Below are 20773 nucleotides of genomic sequence, written 5' to 3'. Positions count from 1 at the left end.
TCAACCACAGACCTCTTTAATTAATATATATTCGGTTTTAAAGGGATGAGGCTACAAAATAGCTTATATGACTTGGCTGTAAGCAACCCCTGCAATGTTCTGGAACTGTATGCAGCAGCCATGCGCAAAAAAAAAAAAAAAAAAAAAAAACAAGCATGGCTGACAAACGACTGTTCTATTAATGAATGTTCCTGCATGGCGGCCAGGAAAAAAACCCCGCGTACACGCCTGCACACAATAGGCTGCTCACAAGCCCGCTGAAACCACTCAGCAAGCTACCTGCCAATCAGGTTACTACGCCCTACTTTGCCTTCTCCATAGCAACCCACCCACGTCACTTCGGTAAAGAAAAGCCGGTTCCCATCCTTTGTTCTCATTGGTTGACCGTGTTTCCAAGGAGACCGTCCTCCCACGTAAGACCCGCCTTTTGCTTTTCATTGGTGGCGGCTCCTCCCGTCATGCTGTAATTGGTCGCTTTGCCGTCCAGTCCCCTTTCGCTTCTGATTACGTCTATCTCTTGGTGAGCTGCGCAGGACGTTCACTCACCGCCATTTTGTGCCAGAGAAGGAACAGTCGCCTCCGTCGTCCTCCTCCTTTAGTCGGTGCTCCCTTGTTTATTTATTAATCCCCCTTCTCCTTCGTGGTCCTTGGTGTAGTCACCGTCGTTGTCGCCGCGTCAAGCATTTAAGGCAGGTTAATAACCTGAAGAAAAGAGGTAAGTGGAGCGCGCCGGCAGTATGTGAAAATGGCCACCTAGGGAGAGGCCGCAGTGTAGGCCTGAACGTCTGCGACGCATCCTATGAGCGCTTCCCCTGTGTCTGTGTGCCTTGTGGCCTGAGTACAATGTGCTTCCCCTGTACGAGCCCGCCATCTCCCATTCATCGAGATCATCATTTTTTTTTTTTATCTAGTATTTCATTTAACCCCTTCCTGACCTAGAGATAGGAGAAGCCATGTGCGGCAGCACTTCCTGCTCGTACATTACAATGGGATAGCTCCCAGGATCACGTGTTCATGTGCTTTTTTTTCCATTACATTTGTTCCTTTCTTGTATATTTTCCTTAAATCGCTGTAGGCCTCTTTGTGAAAATGTTTGAATTGAAGGGATCGCAGCCTGTTTTGTTTCAGCCATGTTCCCATACATTCTTAGGGCCCATGTGTGACTGTGCTCCAGGCACTAGCAAGTCTTCTTGTTAGCTTAAAGATGGATACACACTATATACAATTTTCTGGGTTTTTTTTCCCCTTCAGATTTACCAAAACCATATAATATGGGAGGTCAAACCTTAGGAGTTTCAATTTGTATGCAATCGGGCAGGCCCTTGAGCTACATGGTTTTTATAGATCTAAAGGAAATCGGATAACGAAAGTTGTATAGTGTGTATGGGATCTCTGTATACCTAGCCTTGTATTCTCCTGTGCTGAATTGCTAGATCGAATCTTTAAAGCTGTATTTAAAAAAAATGTAATATTGCAGCCTACCAATCACTAGACGTGGTGGCTGCATTCATTCATTTTTCTTTTGTCATTTCCATACCTCCCAACATTTTGAGATGGAAATGAGGGACACCTACTGCCAAACGTATGTAGGTATAGGACACGCCTTCTTAAAGGAGAATTAACCAAAAGAAAAGTTAATTAAATCCACAAGGTTTTTTTTTTTTATCACTACTATTCCTTTATATTGGCTTTTAAAATGTACAAATGCAACAATTTGGATGAAAGGTTTAGCACTGGGAAACACTTTTTGAAAGATAAGTGATCCCTTTTTTTTTTTTTTTTTTTTTTTTTTTTTTTTTTTACACACACCTATATGGATCAGACCAAAATGAGGGACAGTCGGAACTATGCATTTCCTCTCCCTGGTTTTTAGCTGGTGATCTGGCCAGTAACCCCTCCTGTAATATGGTATCTACACTCTAGATCAGTGATTCTCAACCAGGGTTCCCCCAGAGGTTGCTAGGGGTTCCTTCAGCATTGGGCAATTTCTGCTGCTCAGATAAGTTCCCACTGACACCATTTGTTCTTTTTAGCTATCTGTAAGGAGGTAATTCTTCCCAATGACCACAAGTTGTAAGGACCGTTCTTCCCACTGACCATCACACTGCTGTATCATGAGTTGATTTCTAATTTTTCCTAATTCTATTCTAATGAGAAGATTTCTAATTTTTAGAAGGGGTTCCCCGAGATCAGCGAACTATTTCAAGGGTTCCTCTGTGTTGAAAAGGTTGCTCTAGATCAGGGATATGTAATTAGTGGAACTCCAGCTGTTGCAAAACTCTGACAGCCAAAAGCATGACACCCAGAGGCAGAAGCATGATGGGACTTGTAGTTTTACAACAGCTGGAGGTCCGCTAATTGCATATCCCTGCTCTAGATGATCTTTTGTGAGTCTTAGGGGAGAGAAGTGTTAGGCCTCATGCACACTGGATGACTTGGAAATCTTCCTAAAAGCCTTTTCTCCTGGCAGCAGAGGTTTGGCAGGGAAAAAAAACACCTGATGCTTGTAGGGCTGCATGCACACTATAAGTAAGAAAAAATGCTCACGAGTGTTTTTATGCCAGCTTTTAGGGGCGTTTGTTTTTTTTTTTTTTTTTTGCTTTTATTTCTGCTGGCAAATCGCCAAATCTCCCAAAAACACGCTTCAAAAATGCTTTGTCTAGAAGAAGCATTTGCAAATCCAGACTTAAATAGCATGCATGAACACATAGGATAGCACTATTTGCTTCTAGAAGCAGAGAAAAATGCTCAAAAGCTGCGGCTAGAAGCGTTTGTTTTTTTTGTTTTTTTTTTAAGGAAGTGTGTAAAGCATTTAGCCGTGTTTATAGGCATCAAGCGCAGGGGCAATTAATTCAGTTCATTGGCCAGACTAATAATTCTGGCCATTGAAATAAATTACCACTTATAGGAGAAGTATAGCCAAAGCTTGTTTGGCTGTACTTCTATGAATCACAAGAGTGCAATTTGTTTTGCACTCCTGTGACCCGTTTGCAGCAGAGAGCGGTCTGAAGTCCACTCTCCTGACCTCACAGAAATCAGTCCAGGCACCATGTCATCCTGACCATGGAGTCTGCATCCACCTGACACCCGGCTCAGCCTCTTAGCGAGCCTTTGGGATCTCAGCTCCCTCCACAGCTTAGCGCTCCAATGAGCGAGGAGGGAGCAGAGAGCTGTGGTTGACAGTCAGCAGATCTCTGCTTATGGAGGTCTGAAAACTGAGCGATTAGCGGTGCTTGATCACTCGGTTCTCAGAGTAGAGGCGCAGGGGGACTGATGCTGCATCCACCAAGGTAAGTATGATTCAAGGGGAAAAAGTTCCTTTACTTCTCAAGTGTTAAACCCGCCTAGCTTTTATATATATATATATATATATATATATATATATATATATATATATATATATATATATATATATATATATATAATTTATATTTTTTTTTTTGCCCAAAACATCACTTCTCTTAGACACGCTGTTAGTGAGACATTTTCTTGCCTCTAAAAGCCCCTGCCCCTAAATGCTGCAAAGTCTATGGGGTTCATTTACTAAAGCTGGAGAGTGCAAAATCAAGCTCACTTCTGTATACAAACCAATCATCTTCTAACCTCAGCTTGTTAGTTTTAAAGTGGGAGTAAACCGCTGGGTGATTTATTGTTTTCCTGAACAGTAAAGGCAATAATGTGCTAGTATGCATCACATACTAGCATATTATGTAAAACTTGATTGAAAACAAAGCATTTCAGTGATGCGCTCTCATCGCTGGAGGCTGTTTGTCTTCCTCCTGGATCCGTGGACTCTGGCTGTGCATGCAGGAGATTTAATAGGCCGGAAAAAGCTTGATGCTCCTAGGAGCAGCTGCAAAAATCTCCAGTGTGCATGAGGCCCTAGGTGTATTAGCAGATTTAGAGACACTAACAAATTGAAACCAAACTCCACCTCACGCTATAAGCTATTATAGCAAACCGTGTTTTGTTTTATTTTTGTTTTTGTTTTTTGGATAAAGGTTTTGCATAACTAAAACTTATCACTGCAAGCAACCCTGCCAGTGTTAAATGACTCAACCCAGTGATATCTGCAAGAGTTAGGAGAGAAAAATTACAGCGCTAACACAAAAAGTAGCTGCAGTTCTAAAATTGTGGGATATGCACGATTAATAAGACAATGGATAAATGTGAACCGCGCTGCAAACGGATGTACTATAATATAAATAGATCCCTGAAGGACACACATAAATGTCAGAAAGTAACACTAAACACAACCTATGTGGTAGAGAAGAAATCACAACAGTGAAATAAAGTCCAAATATAAAATCCCAATTATGTCCAATAAGGTGCAATAAAACTAATAAATCCTTCAGATGACACCAGGTAAAATAAACGCTTACCAAAGGCAAGCTGTGAATCCGCTTGTAAATAAACCAGGTGCACAGTCAATGATCCCGTCCTGATACGATTCGCAATGTGGAGAAAGACAGACCAGGATGGCTCCGTCCACCACTATACCCCTCAAACACTGGGGTTTGGGCTTCAGGGGTCCCAAAGTGTAGGGTTTTCACAGTTCAGTTTGGCTCATTCTAAGCTTCCCTGCTCACTCAGGTGTGTCCTGCTCCCTCCTTCACAGACTGCACATCTTTCTTATAAAACCCAACAGGAATGTGTGCACTTCATACATACCTGTTTAGCTTTATGTGAGTCTTTTATATGAAGTTACCAGCAGTGTTCTTCTTTGCTTCTGCTTTGTTCACTCCATATACCGTTTTGCTATCAAATTTGCATTGCAGCGCACTGATGGAAATGCTCTGCTTTTTAGTACATGGAACTTATTAAACTTGTTAATGCAGTGCAGTAGTATGAGTGGGCTGTTGCTAAGTTTACTTTCCAAGCCTGAAGCCACTTCCGATTCTCTTGAAGGTTTTGTATAAAGTTATTTATAGTATTATTTTCAAACAAATTGGGCATTAACAATGTTTAAAAGGTAAAAGCAATTACCTTTTTAAAAACGTGATTTTGCGTACCCTGGAACATGCAACAGGCTGTGCGCTTTTGTTTTTGGTGTGAAGGACACAGTACTGTCCTTCCATGTACTCCCTAGAGACCAAAATGATGGGTACAAAGCGGTAGAGTGGGTCCTTTTATTAAGGGTCCTTTCACACGGTCGGTCTGATTAGGTCTGCTTGTCAGTTTTTCAGGTGGACATGATCGGACCCTCCATTCACCCCTATGGAGCGGCGGATGGAGCTGTCCACTGACGCCTGCTCTGATCTGTTCTTGTCCGCCAAATACAGATGACCCTATTTTCCATCCATCTGGTGGATCAGATGAAAATGGACAGACTGTTTGTTTCTTTTCATCCCATCTCTCCATTGAGGAGAGCGGGACTCTGACAGGTCTGTCTCTGCACAGTGAGTGGATATGGACCTGTCATCCGCCTGGTCAGCAGAGCAATCCCCCGCCAAGTGGACCGGGACCGCCTGTGTGAAAGGACCCTTACCCTGGCAGGATGATTGTCGGAGAGAGGCTGATTCCAGAGACATTTTACAACAAAGGGTAGCAGTTTCTACAAATGCCATAATACACATTTCAATTGTAATACTCTCCTAATTATTATACATATATAAGCTATATTTTAATGAATTGACCCTCCAAGCAATGGGGGATTGGTAAGCATTTTTAAAGTGCCTCTAAGGTGTTTGTTTTTTTTTTCCCCCTCACTGATTTATTTTAAAGTGGTTGTAAAGTCTAGAATTTTTTTAAAACTATTAAAGTGGTTGTAAAGTCAGAAGGTTTTTTTTTTTTCTTTATGCATTAAAGCGGAGTTCTGTCTTAAAAATTTTATTTTATTTTTTTTTTTTTTTTTTTTTTTAGTCGGCAGCTACAAATACTGCAGCTGCAGACTTTTAAAATAAGGACACTTACCTGTCTGGGGCACCAGCAATGTCCTCACCCGATCTGTCCCTCGGCTCTGGATGGAGGAGCCGGCACTGCTAGTAAGGGAATCAGGAGGTGAAGCCTTGCGGCTTCAGTCTGGTTCCTTACTGCGCATGAGCAAGTCGCACTGCTCGTTCTGAGTGGTCCCTGCTGTCTTCTGTGACCTGTGTGTATCCCTTCTGTGTACAGCAGCCCCCCTAAGCGCCTCTAATACTTACCTGAGCCCCCTCTCTGTGCAGCAATATTGTAGGAGTATCTTGGCTGCCCAGGGACGCCCCCCCCCCCATCGGGTGAAACAGCAACGCTGTGCCATTGGCTCCCGCTGTTGTCAATCAGCTGGTCAGCCAATGAGGTGAGAATGGGGGCAGGACCAGGCTACAGCTCCATGTCTGAATGGATACACGGAGCTGCAGCTTGGCTCAGGTACCCCCATAGCAAGCTGCTTGCTGTTGGGGCACTCGTCGGGAGGGAGGGGCCAGGAGAGCCGAAGAGGGACCCGAGAAGTGTAGATTCGGGGCCACTCTGTGCACATCCACTGCACAGAGTAGGTTAATAGGTATTATTAACAAAAAAGAGACTTTACAATCACTTTAACCACTTGCCGACTGGGCCATAGACAAATGACATCCTGGTCAGCATGTGGAATATTAGGGTTATGGCTGCAGCAATATGCCAAAATTCAGTTTTTTGTTTTTTTTTTTTTCAACCGGCGATTCTCTACAAGATAAGTGGTCCGAGTGGCGAATTCACCACTTTATCACTTTTAGAATCGACAGGAGGGGTGGCCCCACATAAAAATATATAATGTTTGGGGGTTCGAAGTACTTTTCTAACAATAGACACCGATTTTTACATGTGTCAGAATTGGCCCGGTAGGCAAGTGGTTAACTTAACATGTTATGCTTACCAGCTCTGTTTAATGGTTTTGCACAGAGCAGCCCTAATCCTCTTCTGGGATCCCCCACCGGAACTCCAGGCTCCTCTTCTGTGTGCCCCCATAGCAAGATACTTGCTATGGAAGCACCTGCAGGCTCACTTCTGAGCCATGCTTCGTGTGTCCATAGACACACAGCATGGCCTGGCCCAGCCCCGCCCCCAGTCCCTCCTCACAGCATTTGATTGACAGCAGTCCCTGTGAGACATGGAAGAGAACTACAGCCAGGTACAGCGCTGGATCCCTGACAGGCTCAGGTAAGTGTTTTGGAGGGGTGGAGGGACAGGGTGTTTTTACCTTTTTTAAAGTGGATGTAAACTCTCACATATACCCCGTGAAGTGAACAGCCTCAGATTATACACAGATGAAACAAACCATCCTACATAAGTGTTACTGTATTGTCTGCTGTCTTTTTAGCTTTATATATTTAGAAAGTGCAGATCTTGTTACAGATTTTCTCTTCCTGTTATACACTGAGTGTGAAGTCTAGGCATATAGCTAAGACAGCTGATTGGAGGAAAGGCACACATTCCCATTCCACATAGGAAGAGACTTGCAGAGCTGTTTTGTGAATACTTGAGTTCTCTGCTAATCTATAGCAACCTCCCAGGACAAACATTTCAGGCTGGTTTTATCTCATGAGTCAGAATTTGTTATGCTGATAATAGAGAAGGAAGCAGGAGAAAGCCATGAGACTTAGTGCTTTGAAGAGATAAGAAAACACTGCAGATATGTGCCCAGCTCCATTTGTGTTTACATCCACTTTAATGTAGGGAATGCATGAAGGTGAGAAATACCCAGCCTTTAGAACCACTTTAACTTATTTTCTTTAAAATGGAACCGGCAGAATCTGGAGCAGTTGTGCATGGCAAGCAGTCAGCTCCTAGCTTTAATTTTCAAAGCTTGACTTTACAAGCTGAAGCCGATTGGTTACTATGCACATCTGCTCTAGTTTTAGTAAATTCCCTGCAGTGTGTATAGTGCCTGTCAGAAGTGGTATTACTTTTCTTTTTTTTTTTTTATTGGAGCACTATAACTAATTTGTGGTGTATAGTGTGTGTAAACTGTTCACCTACCTTCTGTGCGTTTTTGTTCTTTTATGTTGGCGTAAAAGTAACCTGTACGAACTAAAAACTGTACTGTTGGTTGGAAAGTTTTTGCACATATGTTTGAGTGGTGGAAATGCTACATGTTTGTTTGGTGGCTTGTTTCTTCTACCCCAGTATTCATCATTCCAGTTTCCCTCAATCTGAAACTATTCTCCCCTTCTCCTTTCCACAGGACAGAGATCTGAGCAGTTCTCCAAATTCCCCCCATCCTTCCCTGACCTTTTCTGGCTGAATTGAGATAATGTCCACGCTCCTTGCCCATCATTATTTAGTCTTTCAAAGTGCACATGTAGCAGTTCAATTACTTTTTAAGTGAAAGGAACCTAAATTGTTATACAACAGTGAGGTTGCATTAAATACCAAGAGCTTACCAACCCAACCTCTCTAAATACCAGCCAAATAATTTTACATTTTATTTTTATTGGGCACAGAAGCACAAAATGCTGCACTTGTCAAGTGCTTTGAACAGCCTTTCACCTCCTTCCCACCCCCCACCCTCCCTCTCCCATCCCTTCAGTGCAGAATTTTTGGGGTGTGTAACCTGATGGTGATAAGTGACACTTTGACATGACATGCTACCTTTTTTTTAAGAATGGCTAGAATTTTTAAATGGACTTTTTAAAGTACTCTACATTTTTTTCTGATTTGGATTATTTTCATAATTTTTCCCCTTTTTTTTTTCACAGCGAAGAATTTTTTTTGAAACGTCAACTACAGTAAGTCTCGCTTTTCATGTGTTTTTAAAAATTGTTTTTTTTTTTTTTTTTAATTTTTTTTTTTTCAAAACCATTTTCCTGCCTTACTGGTCTCCTTTTTAACATTGCTGTATTTCTGATATTTTTATTTTTAGTTTTTATAGTTTTTGTTTTTATATTTATATGTATAAATGTTGGTACTGATGCTGATTTTTCTCAATGTTTTTTTTTATTTTTTATTTTTTTTTTATTTTTTCCTGGTGGGGGTTGGATTGGGAAGGAGAGTCTTTCTATCCTTTTCAAATATGCATAATCCATATTTTTGGTCCAGGGCATTAGTTTTTCTCCCTGTTGCTATGTGTAGATGTCAGTATTTTTCTTGCTTTGTTTAAAGCTAGAATTAAACTGCATATAAGGTTTTGGAATTGTCAATAGTAATACTGTTGGAACCCTTTGCAATGTTTTCCTACTGTGCATTACCACTTGTGGGCAGTGGAATTTTTGACAGTTGCCAGTTAACATCCCTTCATTTAGGCCCCTTCCCTGCCCCCCATCCCCCCCCCCCCCCCAACCCCACCCCATTCCACATCCGTTCCTTTGCCCCACCCACCGCTGACAACCAGCATCAAAGAAGGGAGCAGGACCTCTGGCATTCCATTCCTCTGGCGCATGGTAAGGCTGGTTATTGAAGGTAAAATAAACTGCATTCAGCTCCTTGTATACATCATGTAGATGTATCATTATATTTCAGTGTATAAATCAATACTGAGTTTCATATCTGCTAGCCATGCTAGGACCACCAAAATCAGATTTTACCTGAAGCACTGCTGCAAGTGAAAACCGATCTCACCTTATTTATTCAGATATAGTTGTACTCCACATGCAGTATTATATCTAAATGCATGGGCTTGGTCCAGCTCAATTGAAAAGTCTGCATTGATTTTCAGACCTGCTCAGAGATAAGATGCTGAGGAGGACACAACAAAACTTGCCTCCGCAGGCCCGAACAAGTCAAATCCCTGCATGAAAGTCATGTTGGCACTATAAGCATTTGACTTATTAAAAATGGCTGTTGGTGAAAGTTCCTTCAAACATAGGTCTGTGGGGGGGGGGGGGTTTATAACTGAAGCTGGAGTGGCCAAAAACTATTTTTGTACATTTTAGCACAGTAAAAATAGCTCCCCTCTATCTAATGTGTGCGCCATCTCTGGTTTCTGCATCGTTTGTTAAAACTTACTTTTTTTCAGCCCGTAGTCACCTGTTGGCGCTAAACATCCAGCATTGAGACGTAGGACAGAGGCCATACCTTTTCCATTCAGAAGAAGCCTTGTTTTCTTTTCATAAGTGTGCTGTAACATGGAGGTAACTAATTTTACTGTGCAAATCTGTAAAAAAAAAATGTTTTTGACGTACTTTAGATTTTAAGTGGTTGTAAACCCTTACATATACCCAATGAAGTGAATAGCCAGAGATGAAACAAATACTTCTACATGAGTTGTACCTGTTTATCTGCAGCAATCTCTTCTCTACAGCCATTCAAACTGCAGAATTTATATAGCTTGTCTTAGCTTCCAGAAAGCAGGGACCTGAATTTACACTGCAGTGCTCAGTGAGAAGAGCTGATTGGAGAGAATTGACACCCCACCTACACACAGAAACAGAGCTGTGACTCTCAGTCACAGGCTGTGTGCAGGAGCTCCCTCCCCTGTCACCTTTTATCTCTTGGTGTCAGAAAAGCTTGTCAGAAGGGATTCATGCTGATCGAAAGAGAATGAAGAAGCAGACAAAAATGACTTGGTGCTTTGGATTGAGACAAGTGTACACTATAGAAGTATAGCATATAGAAGTATATGCTTTGCTCATATTTCATGTTAGAGGTTTACAACCACTTTAAAGTGTATTTCCACTTTTGCAGCCAAATTGAAATAACACCTACTTTATATTTGTTACATGCCCCCACTGGGAGCATAACGTAAAAAAAAAAGTTTACAAATTGCAACTTACGGTCCTTTTTTTCTAGATGCTATGTTCTGCACCATCCAGCGAGGAGTTTTTTTTTTTTTTTTTTTCCTGAGGAGTCTGGCAGCTGTTTTCCATAATAAACCCTTTCTGTACTGTAAAGGCATTATCAATTGTAACTAGATTTGAATTGACGAGTAAAGGTGTATAGGCTAGGCTATTTGTGTTCTTTGTATTTTAAGGAGTACGGGTTTAAGACAGACTCAGTCTTACTTAGTTCAAAAAACCTTGCAGTTAGCCATGACATCTTCTCCTTCGAAACATATAAAATGTAAATATTAAACAAAAAAATGGGTATGCTATGTGACTAGGAACATATAAATGAACATAATGGCTTTTTGTTTTTATTGCAAAAGTGGAAATACGCTAAGGCTGGCCATGCATAAGTGTTGTTGTGTGTGTGTGTGTTTTTTTTTTTTTTTTTTTTTTTTTTTTCTTATGGATCCGATTTCCCCTAGCCACACACTCTGTGGATGGGGGAATAACTTCCGCTGTGCTATTGTGTTCTGATAGAAGAGAGACTTCCCCGCTGTCACAATACAACAGTCAGTGCTGCCGACTATAGCCGGTGGCACTGATCGTTCAGGAAAAACCCAAATGACTGCTTGTACACCAGTTCTAGATTGACTTGTGTACAACCAGCCTGCAATACATGGATTGAAACACCCTAATGCTGGCCATACACAAGTAGATTTTTGGGCGAGAATATTCGCACAAACATTCTCTGTACGTTCAGTGAATGGACTGATGTCGTTAGTAAAAGCAAATGAAATTTTCTATTTTATTTTTAAAAAAAGAATGTAATTCCTGAACGAAAACCATACATTGCCCAAAAATTTGTTCATGCAAGAAAATGTTTCCATCCTGATGACATTTTTCTCATCACTGTCGATTAGAAAATTGAACGAATGTTCTTCAATTGAAAATTTTCTAACAAATATTTTATACCTGTATGGCCAGCATAAGATCCTGAAACAGGTTTTCATGTAAGTTCTTTCAGGAAAGTTATTTTGCTTACTACAAATCTAGCAGCTGTACAAAAGTGTAAATGCTATGTTTTACAGTTTACTAGTCAGGATACTAACCCAAGCTCAATCAAAGCGGTAGTAAACTCGGGGTGGGAAAAAACAACTCTGCAACCCCCTGGCAAATTAATAGCGTGTGTGAGTATGCATCACATACCAGCACATTATGACACTTGCCTGAAAACAAAGCCCTCCAGTGGCATGCTGACGGGGCTTCCATCTTCACCCAGTCTTCCTTCTGGGTTCTCGGGCTTTGGCCATTTGGCCCCGCCACAATGTCACTCCCAGACGGAAGTCATGATCGTGTCACAGAGCTCTGAATGGAGTATGTCGTCCCTTCAGAGCACAGTGCTCATGCTCCGGCGACTTCACTATCTGTAAAAATAGTGAATATCTCCTACATGATGCACATTTTAGAAGATATTCTATGTACCTACAGGTAAGCTTATATTAAAGCATACATGTAAGTAAAAGTCGCCAAGCAGTATTTACTATCACTTTAAAGTCACAGACATTGTAAGACCAACATTGTATTGACCACTTTAGCACCAGCATCTAGAAGCGTCTGACCATGGTGCCGAGCGCACAATACAAAAGACTTGGTCAGTGTTCTCAGTCTAGCATGGTTCATGCTTCTGTGATGGTACAAAGCAGTGACATAAAGATGCTGAACAGATTGTCCCCTGCCAAGGACTGGAGTGGGAGGGCAGGAAGTGCAAGTCCATTGAGAGTTTTTTTTATCGCCTTTTTTTAAAGTCATTTCAAAATGAAAATCCATAACCTAGAGCAGTGCAGAAAAGACTTCAGGTGGGCTTTAGCTGGAATAAAGTGTATGTATAAATTCCCATCTTTTGGACCTGTCACCAGAACAGCTGTCGTCCTCCACACTTGTTCGTGTGGCAAATGTTAACTTTTCCCAAACTTCTTTCTTGGTGACCAAGACCAGTGGTCTCCCAACTGTGGCCTGGGTGGTGAATGTAGCCTTTACCTGGCCCTTAAGGCACTATTCTTCCCTCTGGCACCAACAATGGAGCATGATTCCACCCACTAAAGATGTTGCATTGTTGACTCCAGGACATTTTCTACATTTTCTACTCCCACTTGCCACAGTTTGCCCACACACACACACAAAATCTGAAGGATGGTAAACTGGCCCCTTGTTTGGAGACCCCTCATCTAGACAAACGGGGAGGATCTCTCTAGTTTGGGACACAGCAATAAAAGTTTTCTATGAATTCTAACCTAAAAGAAAATGTTGGCTTTACATACACTTCAGAGAAACTGGTTAAATTTCATACCTAGTGTTAACAAAACTATATATTAGACAGATGGCATCATCTTGTAAAAGTTATAATTGTGTATTATAAAGAGTGTAGCGCTATATAATATACACTCAAAGCATGTATATGCTTAGAAACTGGATTGTGCATAAAAAGTCTATGCAAAGAACGTACATGTGACCTAATATCTACATTACCCTATCTATGTGCTTCTTTAGGCTCGGTTCACACTGGTGCGATGTGAGAACCTTGCCAATCCAGTGCGGGTTCCTGAATTGCACAGTGGTTCACACTGAGGATCTGCAAACCATTTTGATGCGATTTCAGACATACAAACTGTCTGAAATCCCATTGCATCGCATTTGCACCAAAATGGCGCAGGACCCTTTTTTTTGGTCCGCAACAACTTGTGGGGGTCACGTGGATATTACTTATGCTTTGTGCTACAGTATTGAATGTTTATAAGAACGTTAAATGTATACACATACAGGTCATGTGGACATTTATGACTTGTATTTTGCATGGTCTTTTTATGCACAATTTGAGTTTTTATAAGCACATTTAATGCATATACATACAGATATGTGCTATTTTTGATTTGTATTTGTTTATATATAATTATCGTGCTACGCTCTTTATAGTACAAACTTTATCTGGTGTCAGGACGTAGTGCTAGCAGCTACACGTATACAGGGGTTTTTCCCCAAGCGCGGATTCCTTTTTTATCACATTTTGTTTTAGGTGTATGATTTTTTTTTTTTTTTTTTTTTTTTTTTTTGACAACTTCGTTTTTTCTTGGTTCTGTTTCTTATGTTTCATAATAGTTTTGTCCTCTTCCTCTACTTTGTTTAGGACATGATGGCCAGCAACATCACTAATAAAACAGATCCCCGTTCTTTGAACTCCCGAGTGTTTATTGGGAACCTAAACACGTTAGTGGTGAAGAAAGCAGACGTAGAAGCAATCTTTTCTAAATATGGAAAAATTGTGGGCTGCTCCGTACACAAGGGTTTTGCATTTGTACAATACAACAATGAGCGCACTGCCCGTACAGCTGTAGCGGGTGAAGATGGACGCATGATAGCTGGGCAAGTCCTGGGTAAGGGACTGAAAAGCTTGTTTATAAAGTAAAAGTTCAGATTACCCAAATTTGTGGATTTTAGTCCTACAAAAATGGGGTGTGCTTTATTTTGGGTTACAGCTTACTTATTAATATGTTTATTTGCATCTTCCCCACTTGCATATTTAACTTTTTTTTTTTTTTTTTTTTTTTTTCTACCCCCTCTTTAACATGCTCTAATTTTAGACATAAACCTTGCTGCTGAGCCCAAAGCCAACAGAGGAAAAGGAGGAATGAAACGATCAGCAGCTGATATGTATGGGTAAGTTTTGTTTTTTAGAAATTTTATAGTGTCTGTAAAACGAGTAGCATTTATTTGTACAATAACGTCCAAAACATTGCATTGTAAAAAAAGACCATGTACTTGCCTCCCCTTTTTTTTTTTTTAATTTACGATGGCCCGATTAGGATACATGTTGTAGTCTTTTGCACTTTTATTTCTTCAATAGAAGTTTAACATTTTATTATGTGTTCTTTCTACTAGGTCTTCATTTGAACTGGACTATGATTTTCAGCGAGACTACTATGATGGGTAAATATATACCAATAAACTGTGTGGAAACTGAACCCTCTTCAAACAATGTAACCCACGTTATATGCTTAAGGGCCCCCGCTCAGGCTGGCTTTCGAGGGTGCAAGCTGGGTAGAGGTTCGTCCAGACCCATGATTCGTGACCTCCATTATTAAGCCTTGGGAATGTGGCCTGGATGAATCTAGCTGAGGCTGCTTTTACCTGCTAATTACTTGGGCCAGGCAAGGTGTGCGGCGGCCAGGCTATTTCTTTCTACTTCTAACAATGCCAATGATGAATTCTTATTGTTTACAGATATTCTGCAGCCAGGGTACCCCCACCACCACCTATTGCCAGAGCTGTCGTACCTTCAAAACGTCAGAGGGTTTCCGGTAACACTTCACGCCGTGGAAAGAGCTTTAACTCTAAGAGTGGTCAGCGGGGTGGATCATCCAAGTCTAACAGATGTAAGTTTCTTGTCAAGGTTTAAAAGTTGAGCACCAATTTAGAACAGAAATTAAGTAATTCTCCCCCATGAGGTGATGGGACTTTCACGGATATGTCACTGTCTCTGAGGTATGCACGTACACAATGCATAATAAAATATGAGTTTATTACAAAATGTACACAATCTAAAAATTGTAATCAATGGTAACATCAGGCCAAAATTTTTTTTATATTTTGTAATAAATTCATATTTTATAATTCAAAGTCCCATCACCTCGTGGGGGAGTCTCTAATTCTGTTTTAACTTTATTTTGAGGGATGTGGATATGACAGGTCTGTCCCTAGAATTGATCTAACAATTTATCTATATCTCACTATCTTAGAAATTAAGTAATTGTCTTTTTCTTCTAACAAAATACTGTTTATCCACTTGCATATTGGACAGATTATAGTCATAAAGATTGATTTGAATGACAATCCTTTGAATTTAAGTGCTTGCTTCTTATGATATTATGATGTGGTTTATCTGTATTTTGGATTTGATTTCCTGCTTGCTATTATCCAACTAGCTCAATGGATGGTATGTTCTGCTAAAAAAATTTTCCATCTGCTAAGCGTTTTGTTTAAAGTGATTCTAAAAGTACCACAAGGTTGTGTGGTGTTTTTTTTTTTTTTTTTTTTCTCTCTCTCTCTCTACCATTCTATGCACGAAGGTAAAAACCTGTGTGCCGCAGCCCACCCTAATACTTAGTTGAGCCCCCTCTCTATCCAGCGATGTCCACGAGAGCCTTGCTTCTCCCCGAACTCATGCTCCTGATTTGGTTTTGGCAGCAGTGGGAGCCATTGTCTCCCACTGCTGTCAATCACAGCCAGTGGGCCAATCAGGAGGAGGCAGGGCCATGCCATGGCTCAGTGTATGAATGAACACAGAGCCGCTACTTGGGAGTGCCCCTGCTTCGGTGCTCCATTGTAAGCTGCTTGCTGTGGGGGCACCTGGCAGGAAGGAGGAGCACCAGCATGGGATCGGAGAAGAGGAGAATCTGGACTGCTCTGTGCAAAACCACTGCACAGATCAGGCAAGTATAACATGTTTGTAAAGTGTTTAAAAATATCACTGTATTGCATTAGGGTAAAAAAAGCTCCTGTGTGCAGCTCGCCCCCTTATACTTGCCTGAGCCCGATGTCGATCCAGCACTGTGCACAAGAGCAGCATTGGAGTTCCCTCTCCCTCTCCTTATTGGCTCAGACATAGCAACGGGAGGAGAGAGCGGAGCCAAGCTGCAATGGATACACAGAGCGCAGCTCTGAAACGGGCCTGCACCCAGTGCGGCTTGCTAGGGGGCAGGAGGTTGGAGCCAAAAGAGCGACTGGGTGACACCAGAGGAGGATCAGGGCTGCTCTGTGCAAAACCATTGCACAGAGCAGGTAAGTATACTATATATAAAAAAAAAAAAAAATTTACAATCCCTTTTTTAATAGCATTATAACTAATTTACCAGATTCTTTGACGATAAATTACCACCAGTTTTGATAATAATGCATGTATGTACCAGTCGTTTTTCTGTGCTTGTTAGGTTGACTTTTTTTTAATTTTTTTTTTTTTTTTTTTTTAGTGAAGGGAGATGATCTTCAGACCATTAAAAAAGAGCTCAGTCAGATAAAGCAGAGAGTAGACTCTCTTCTGGAAAGCTTAGAGCGAATTGAACGAGAGCAATCTAAACCAGGTGAGTAATATGTTGGTTGTATGTGATATCTTGAAATACAATTATCAATTTATATACTGATGAGCTGACCTCTTCTCCTTCTAGCTTCCTTCTGCACAATTGCACATTCTGGCCCAATTAATTGTGGGCCTTTTTTGTTTTTTATTTTATTTTTTTACCACAAACTACCAGCCTTGATGTGTTCTTGGTGGCTGTTACAATATATTCTCAGTCTATACAGATACTTTTCTGGGAGCACAGCCACATTTTCATGCTACAACTGCCTTTTGAACCAGTGCTTTTTATGTAGTTAGAAATATACAGTGCCTTGTTGAGGCTGGAGAAGGAAGGGCATCTTCATGAATCTTTGCAATTCTGTGAGAGCATTATTACCATTGCATCCATTGTAAAAAGGAATGGGCGCTTCAGACATTAACTGCATTTGCTCAGGATGGTTAATTGCCTGTTTTTAAAAAAAAAAAAAAAAAAAACACTTAAAACTCAATACAGATTGCTCGGCATGTACAGATTAATGAGCAAATCGTAACTGACTGCCTATGCAGACCCTTTCCTGAAGGTGCTACTTGCCTGGCTTACATGCTACCCTCTTGCTTCAGCACTTTGAATCAATACTTATAACAAGTATGCAGGTAAGAACTTTGGACTACTGATCTGCATGCTTGTTCTGGGTTGGTAACTGAAAAGTATTGGAGGATCAGTCTGTGTTGTGCAACTGTTAACTGGTTCAACACATATTCATTACAGTTTTGGTTGGTCTGCATTTTGCTTTGAATATTGAGGAGAACCTTGTCACACAATTGTAAATTTGATGCTTGTGCATTGGCAAGATTGAGAATTGCTTCGTCATAATTGTTTTATTTTTTTTATATAGAGACAAAAGTGGATGAAGAGCAGAGTGGCAGCAGCTCTGTGAAGAAGGAAGAAACAAGTGTTAAGATGGTTGCAGAGGAAGGAGGAGATTCTGGCGAAGAGGGAGATTTACTTGATGATGATGATCAGGGAGAGGACACGGTAGGCACTTGTGGTTAAAAATAAAATATATAGATTTGGTTTGTCTAATCAGTAAAAATTATTCTAGAATCTAGTCTTTAATGCCTTAACGTTTCTCAGATGATGGCTTGTTGCCAAATATAGCTGCAGATAATGGTACACACAGCCTCTATTCAGGAACCATTATTGTACTTAAAGTGGTGAAAAACTTAAACTAATATTATATAATATATATATATATATATATATATATATATTTATATTAATTTTTGATATGCTCCCATCCAGGTTAGTAGCGTAATGTGCTGGTAGGCACAGCATACTAGCACATTGTGACCCACTTGCCTTACAAAGCAGCCTCCTGGCAGTTTCATCTTCGGGTTTGCACTTGGCTTTTTGTCCGAGTTGCGATGGCATCACTCCCAGAAGTTACCAAAGGGGCATGGAGCTTCCTGCATTCAATGCACATTCTGTGTTCCGTGAATGTAGAGCGTACTTTACATGCACCTGTGACCTCATTGGCTGGCGCAGATGCCACTATCTACTAAATGGCGCATGCTCAAGCAGTTTCAAAGGCACCTACAGGTAAGACTTTCTATAGTCTTACCTGTGGGGGAAAGTCAAGTTTTTTACTTTAACACCACTTTAGAATGTGTGTGTTTTTTTTGTTTTTTTTTTTGTTTTTTTATTTATTATTATTATTATTATTATTATATATTTTTTTTTTTTTTTGCAAAGCTATAGCTCAGCCAGTTTTTGGTTCTGTCCAACTACTACTATTTTTAGTACACCGTGGATGGATAGCTCTCCGTGATGGATTTTAGATGTAAAATAAATGATTAGGAAGTCCAGCTGCAAGTGTGTGCCACAGACCTAAAGTAGTGCTGCATATGTAACTTTCCAGATGATTCAGTCTGTCCACTGTTGGCTATCCAAATGTGGAAAATCACTTTTAGGTCGGACTTTGATTTGTCATAGAAGCGATTTAGAAAAAAAAAAATGTATCATTGTAGAATGTATGCAATAAAATCTGTATGACATTTGAAACTATAAATTTATTTTATTTTTTTCCTTTGTCAATCAGCTTGAAGAAATTAAAGATGGTGACAAAGAAACAGAGGAGGGAGAAGATGAGGGGGACAGCGCAAATGAGGAAGACTCTTAAGTGTTCTAAATGCCCTACAATCCCTTTCTGCCTATTGTGTATAGTTGGCTCATAGCTCCACCCATTAACATCCTCCACACCATCAGCTCTTTAAGCCTGTTTATTATGCACCCTGCATTTCCTCTGCCGTCTCTTCATTTTGATACCTATTTGTGACTTCTAGAATAAAAGTGTATTGTTTTTACCTGTCTTGCAGTCTTTTTGCTTTATCTATTAATTTTGCAGCAGTTAAGTTGGGTGCATGTTACTTGCATCAGTAGATGACCATAAGGGTGTCCTGTGTAAATAAACTTTCATTTGCTGACAGGTAACTTTCAAATGAAAGATCTTGCTTTAAATTTTCAGTTTTATGTTAATAAAGATTATATCTTACGAAATTAAGTGTATTTCATGTACGTCTTGCTCCTAGGTGTGTCTGAATATATGGTTGAAGTGGAACTTTAGTCAGAAAATGTAGTCCTGCTAGATAACTTCAGGCTGGCTCCTTTTGCAGGTATTGCTATGTGAGCCCATACTGTTTAAAATTCAGTAATACACTGTCTCACCCTGCTCTGTACATGCTCAGTTGCTCTGTTTTTAGGCACTGCTGAGTTTGTACAGGCCTGTCTGCTGACAGCCTTAAAGCGGAGTTCTGCCCACCCCTTTAAAAATTAAGTCAGCAGCTACACATACTGAGGGTGAGAATCAGATAAGCAGTTCCACTTTAGGGTGAAACTCTGCTTTAATGCGTAATTAAACCCTCCTATCTTTTACAGCCTAGGAAACTTCACGTATTCCCATGTGATGTATTTATTGCAACTTTGTGTTTTCTAGTGTTTAAACACAGACCGCTTCATGCTCTTAGCAGTGGTTAATACTGTTTTTTCCTTTTGAGGGAATATAGCACTAGACACCTTGGATGCGATTTATTGCACTCATTATGCTTCTCATGTTTAAATCACTAGTCACTTTAACCCACAGGAGTGGTAATAACTGCCATACATATTTCACTTAAAGGAATACACACGTGACACTTTTGATAAAACTGTATATATGCAGACATTTCTTCTGCAACTTTGGGACAGCGCCACACTCACACACTTTTCTTTTTTCAGCCTAGGAAACTGCCATGGTGCTGCACGTGTGATCAGTTATGACAACCAGCCATTTGATGGTTTGACAGTTTAGTTGAGAACACAAGAAAATGTGACAGTTGGCAATCCCGGCATTCAGGAATGTAACTGTTTTTTGAAGCCTTTAGTTCCGCTTTGTGATTTACTACTGTTCAGGGGCTCTGGGCATCAACAAAATGGCAGCCTCCAGAAAGAAGAAACAGGAACAATGCTGGGAGCAATTTACAGCACACACCATGTCCCTGTTTGAATGATTTTTCACAAGTCGCCTTCTTCCAGGACAGCTTAACCCCTTAATAACCAGGCCATTTTTGCGATACGGCACTGTCACTTTGACAATAGTTTGGTCGTGCGACGTACCCAAACAAATTGTATGTGTCGTGTACCCCCCCCACAAATAGAGCTTCCTTTTGGTGGTATTTGATCACCTCTGTGTTTTTTATTTTTTGCGCTGTAAACAAAGCGACTATTTTGATGAAAAGTTTTTTTGCTACATATTTTTGGTAAAAAAAAAATTGCAGTAAGCGTATATTGATTGGTTTGTGCAAAAGGTTATAGCGTCTTCAAAATATGAGATATATATTTATGGCATTTTTATTTTTTACTACTAATGGTGATCTGTGATTTTTAGCGGGACTGCGACTTTGCTGCGTACAGATCAGACACTTGACACTTTTTTGGGACCAGTGACATTTTTTATATAGTGATCAGAGCTAA

The 20773-nt window shown here is 40.5% G+C and overlaps 1 protein-coding gene across 3 annotated transcripts; it reads left to right on the top strand.

The window, feature by feature from the left end:
* The first annotated feature begins 520 nt into the window (after positions 1-520).
* HNRNPC (heterogeneous nuclear ribonucleoprotein C) lies at positions 521-19128 on the top strand. 3 transcript variants are annotated; one of them, XM_073631284.1, is made up of 10 exons: positions 521-715; positions 8655-8684; positions 9911-10025; positions 13840-14086; positions 14294-14369; positions 14592-14639; positions 14934-15085; positions 16679-16789; positions 17661-17800; positions 18864-19128. In XM_073631284.1, the coding sequence occupies exons 3-10, from the start codon at positions 10020-10022 to the stop codon at positions 18942-18944; spliced, it is 861 nt and encodes a 286-aa protein (XP_073487385.1). In that variant the 5' UTR covers positions 521-715; positions 8655-8684; positions 9911-10019; the 3' UTR covers positions 18945-19128. The 3 variants fall into 3 exon arrangements, with proteins under 3 accessions (XP_073487385.1, XP_073487404.1, XP_073487395.1); XM_073631303.1 differs by lacking the exon at positions 9911-10025; XM_073631294.1 differs by lacking the exons at positions 521-715; positions 8655-8684 and adding an exon at positions 9317-9335.
* The last annotated feature ends 1645 nt before the right edge of the window (positions 19129-20773 follow it).

Source organism: Aquarana catesbeiana, linkage group LG01, assembly GCF_042186555.1.
Source record: "Aquarana catesbeiana isolate 2022-GZ linkage group LG01, ASM4218655v1, whole genome shotgun sequence".
NCBI lineage: Eukaryota > Metazoa > Chordata > Amphibia > Anura > Ranidae > Aquarana > Aquarana catesbeiana.
Note: the sequence above shows the minus strand (reverse complement) of the source record. Positions and strands in the feature narration are given on the sequence as shown.

Excerpts from the sequence above, each read along its gene's own strand:
- HNRNPC (XM_073631284.1), top strand. Across the intron at positions 14,640-14,933 it reads CAGCGAGACTACTATGATGG|ATATTCTGCAGCCAGGGTAC; the intron begins GTAAATATATAC and ends TATTGTTTACAG. Across the intron at positions 15,086-16,678 it reads ATCATCCAAGTCTAACAGAT|TGAAGGGAGATGATCTTCAG; the intron begins GTAAGTTTCTTG and ends TTTTTTTTTTAG.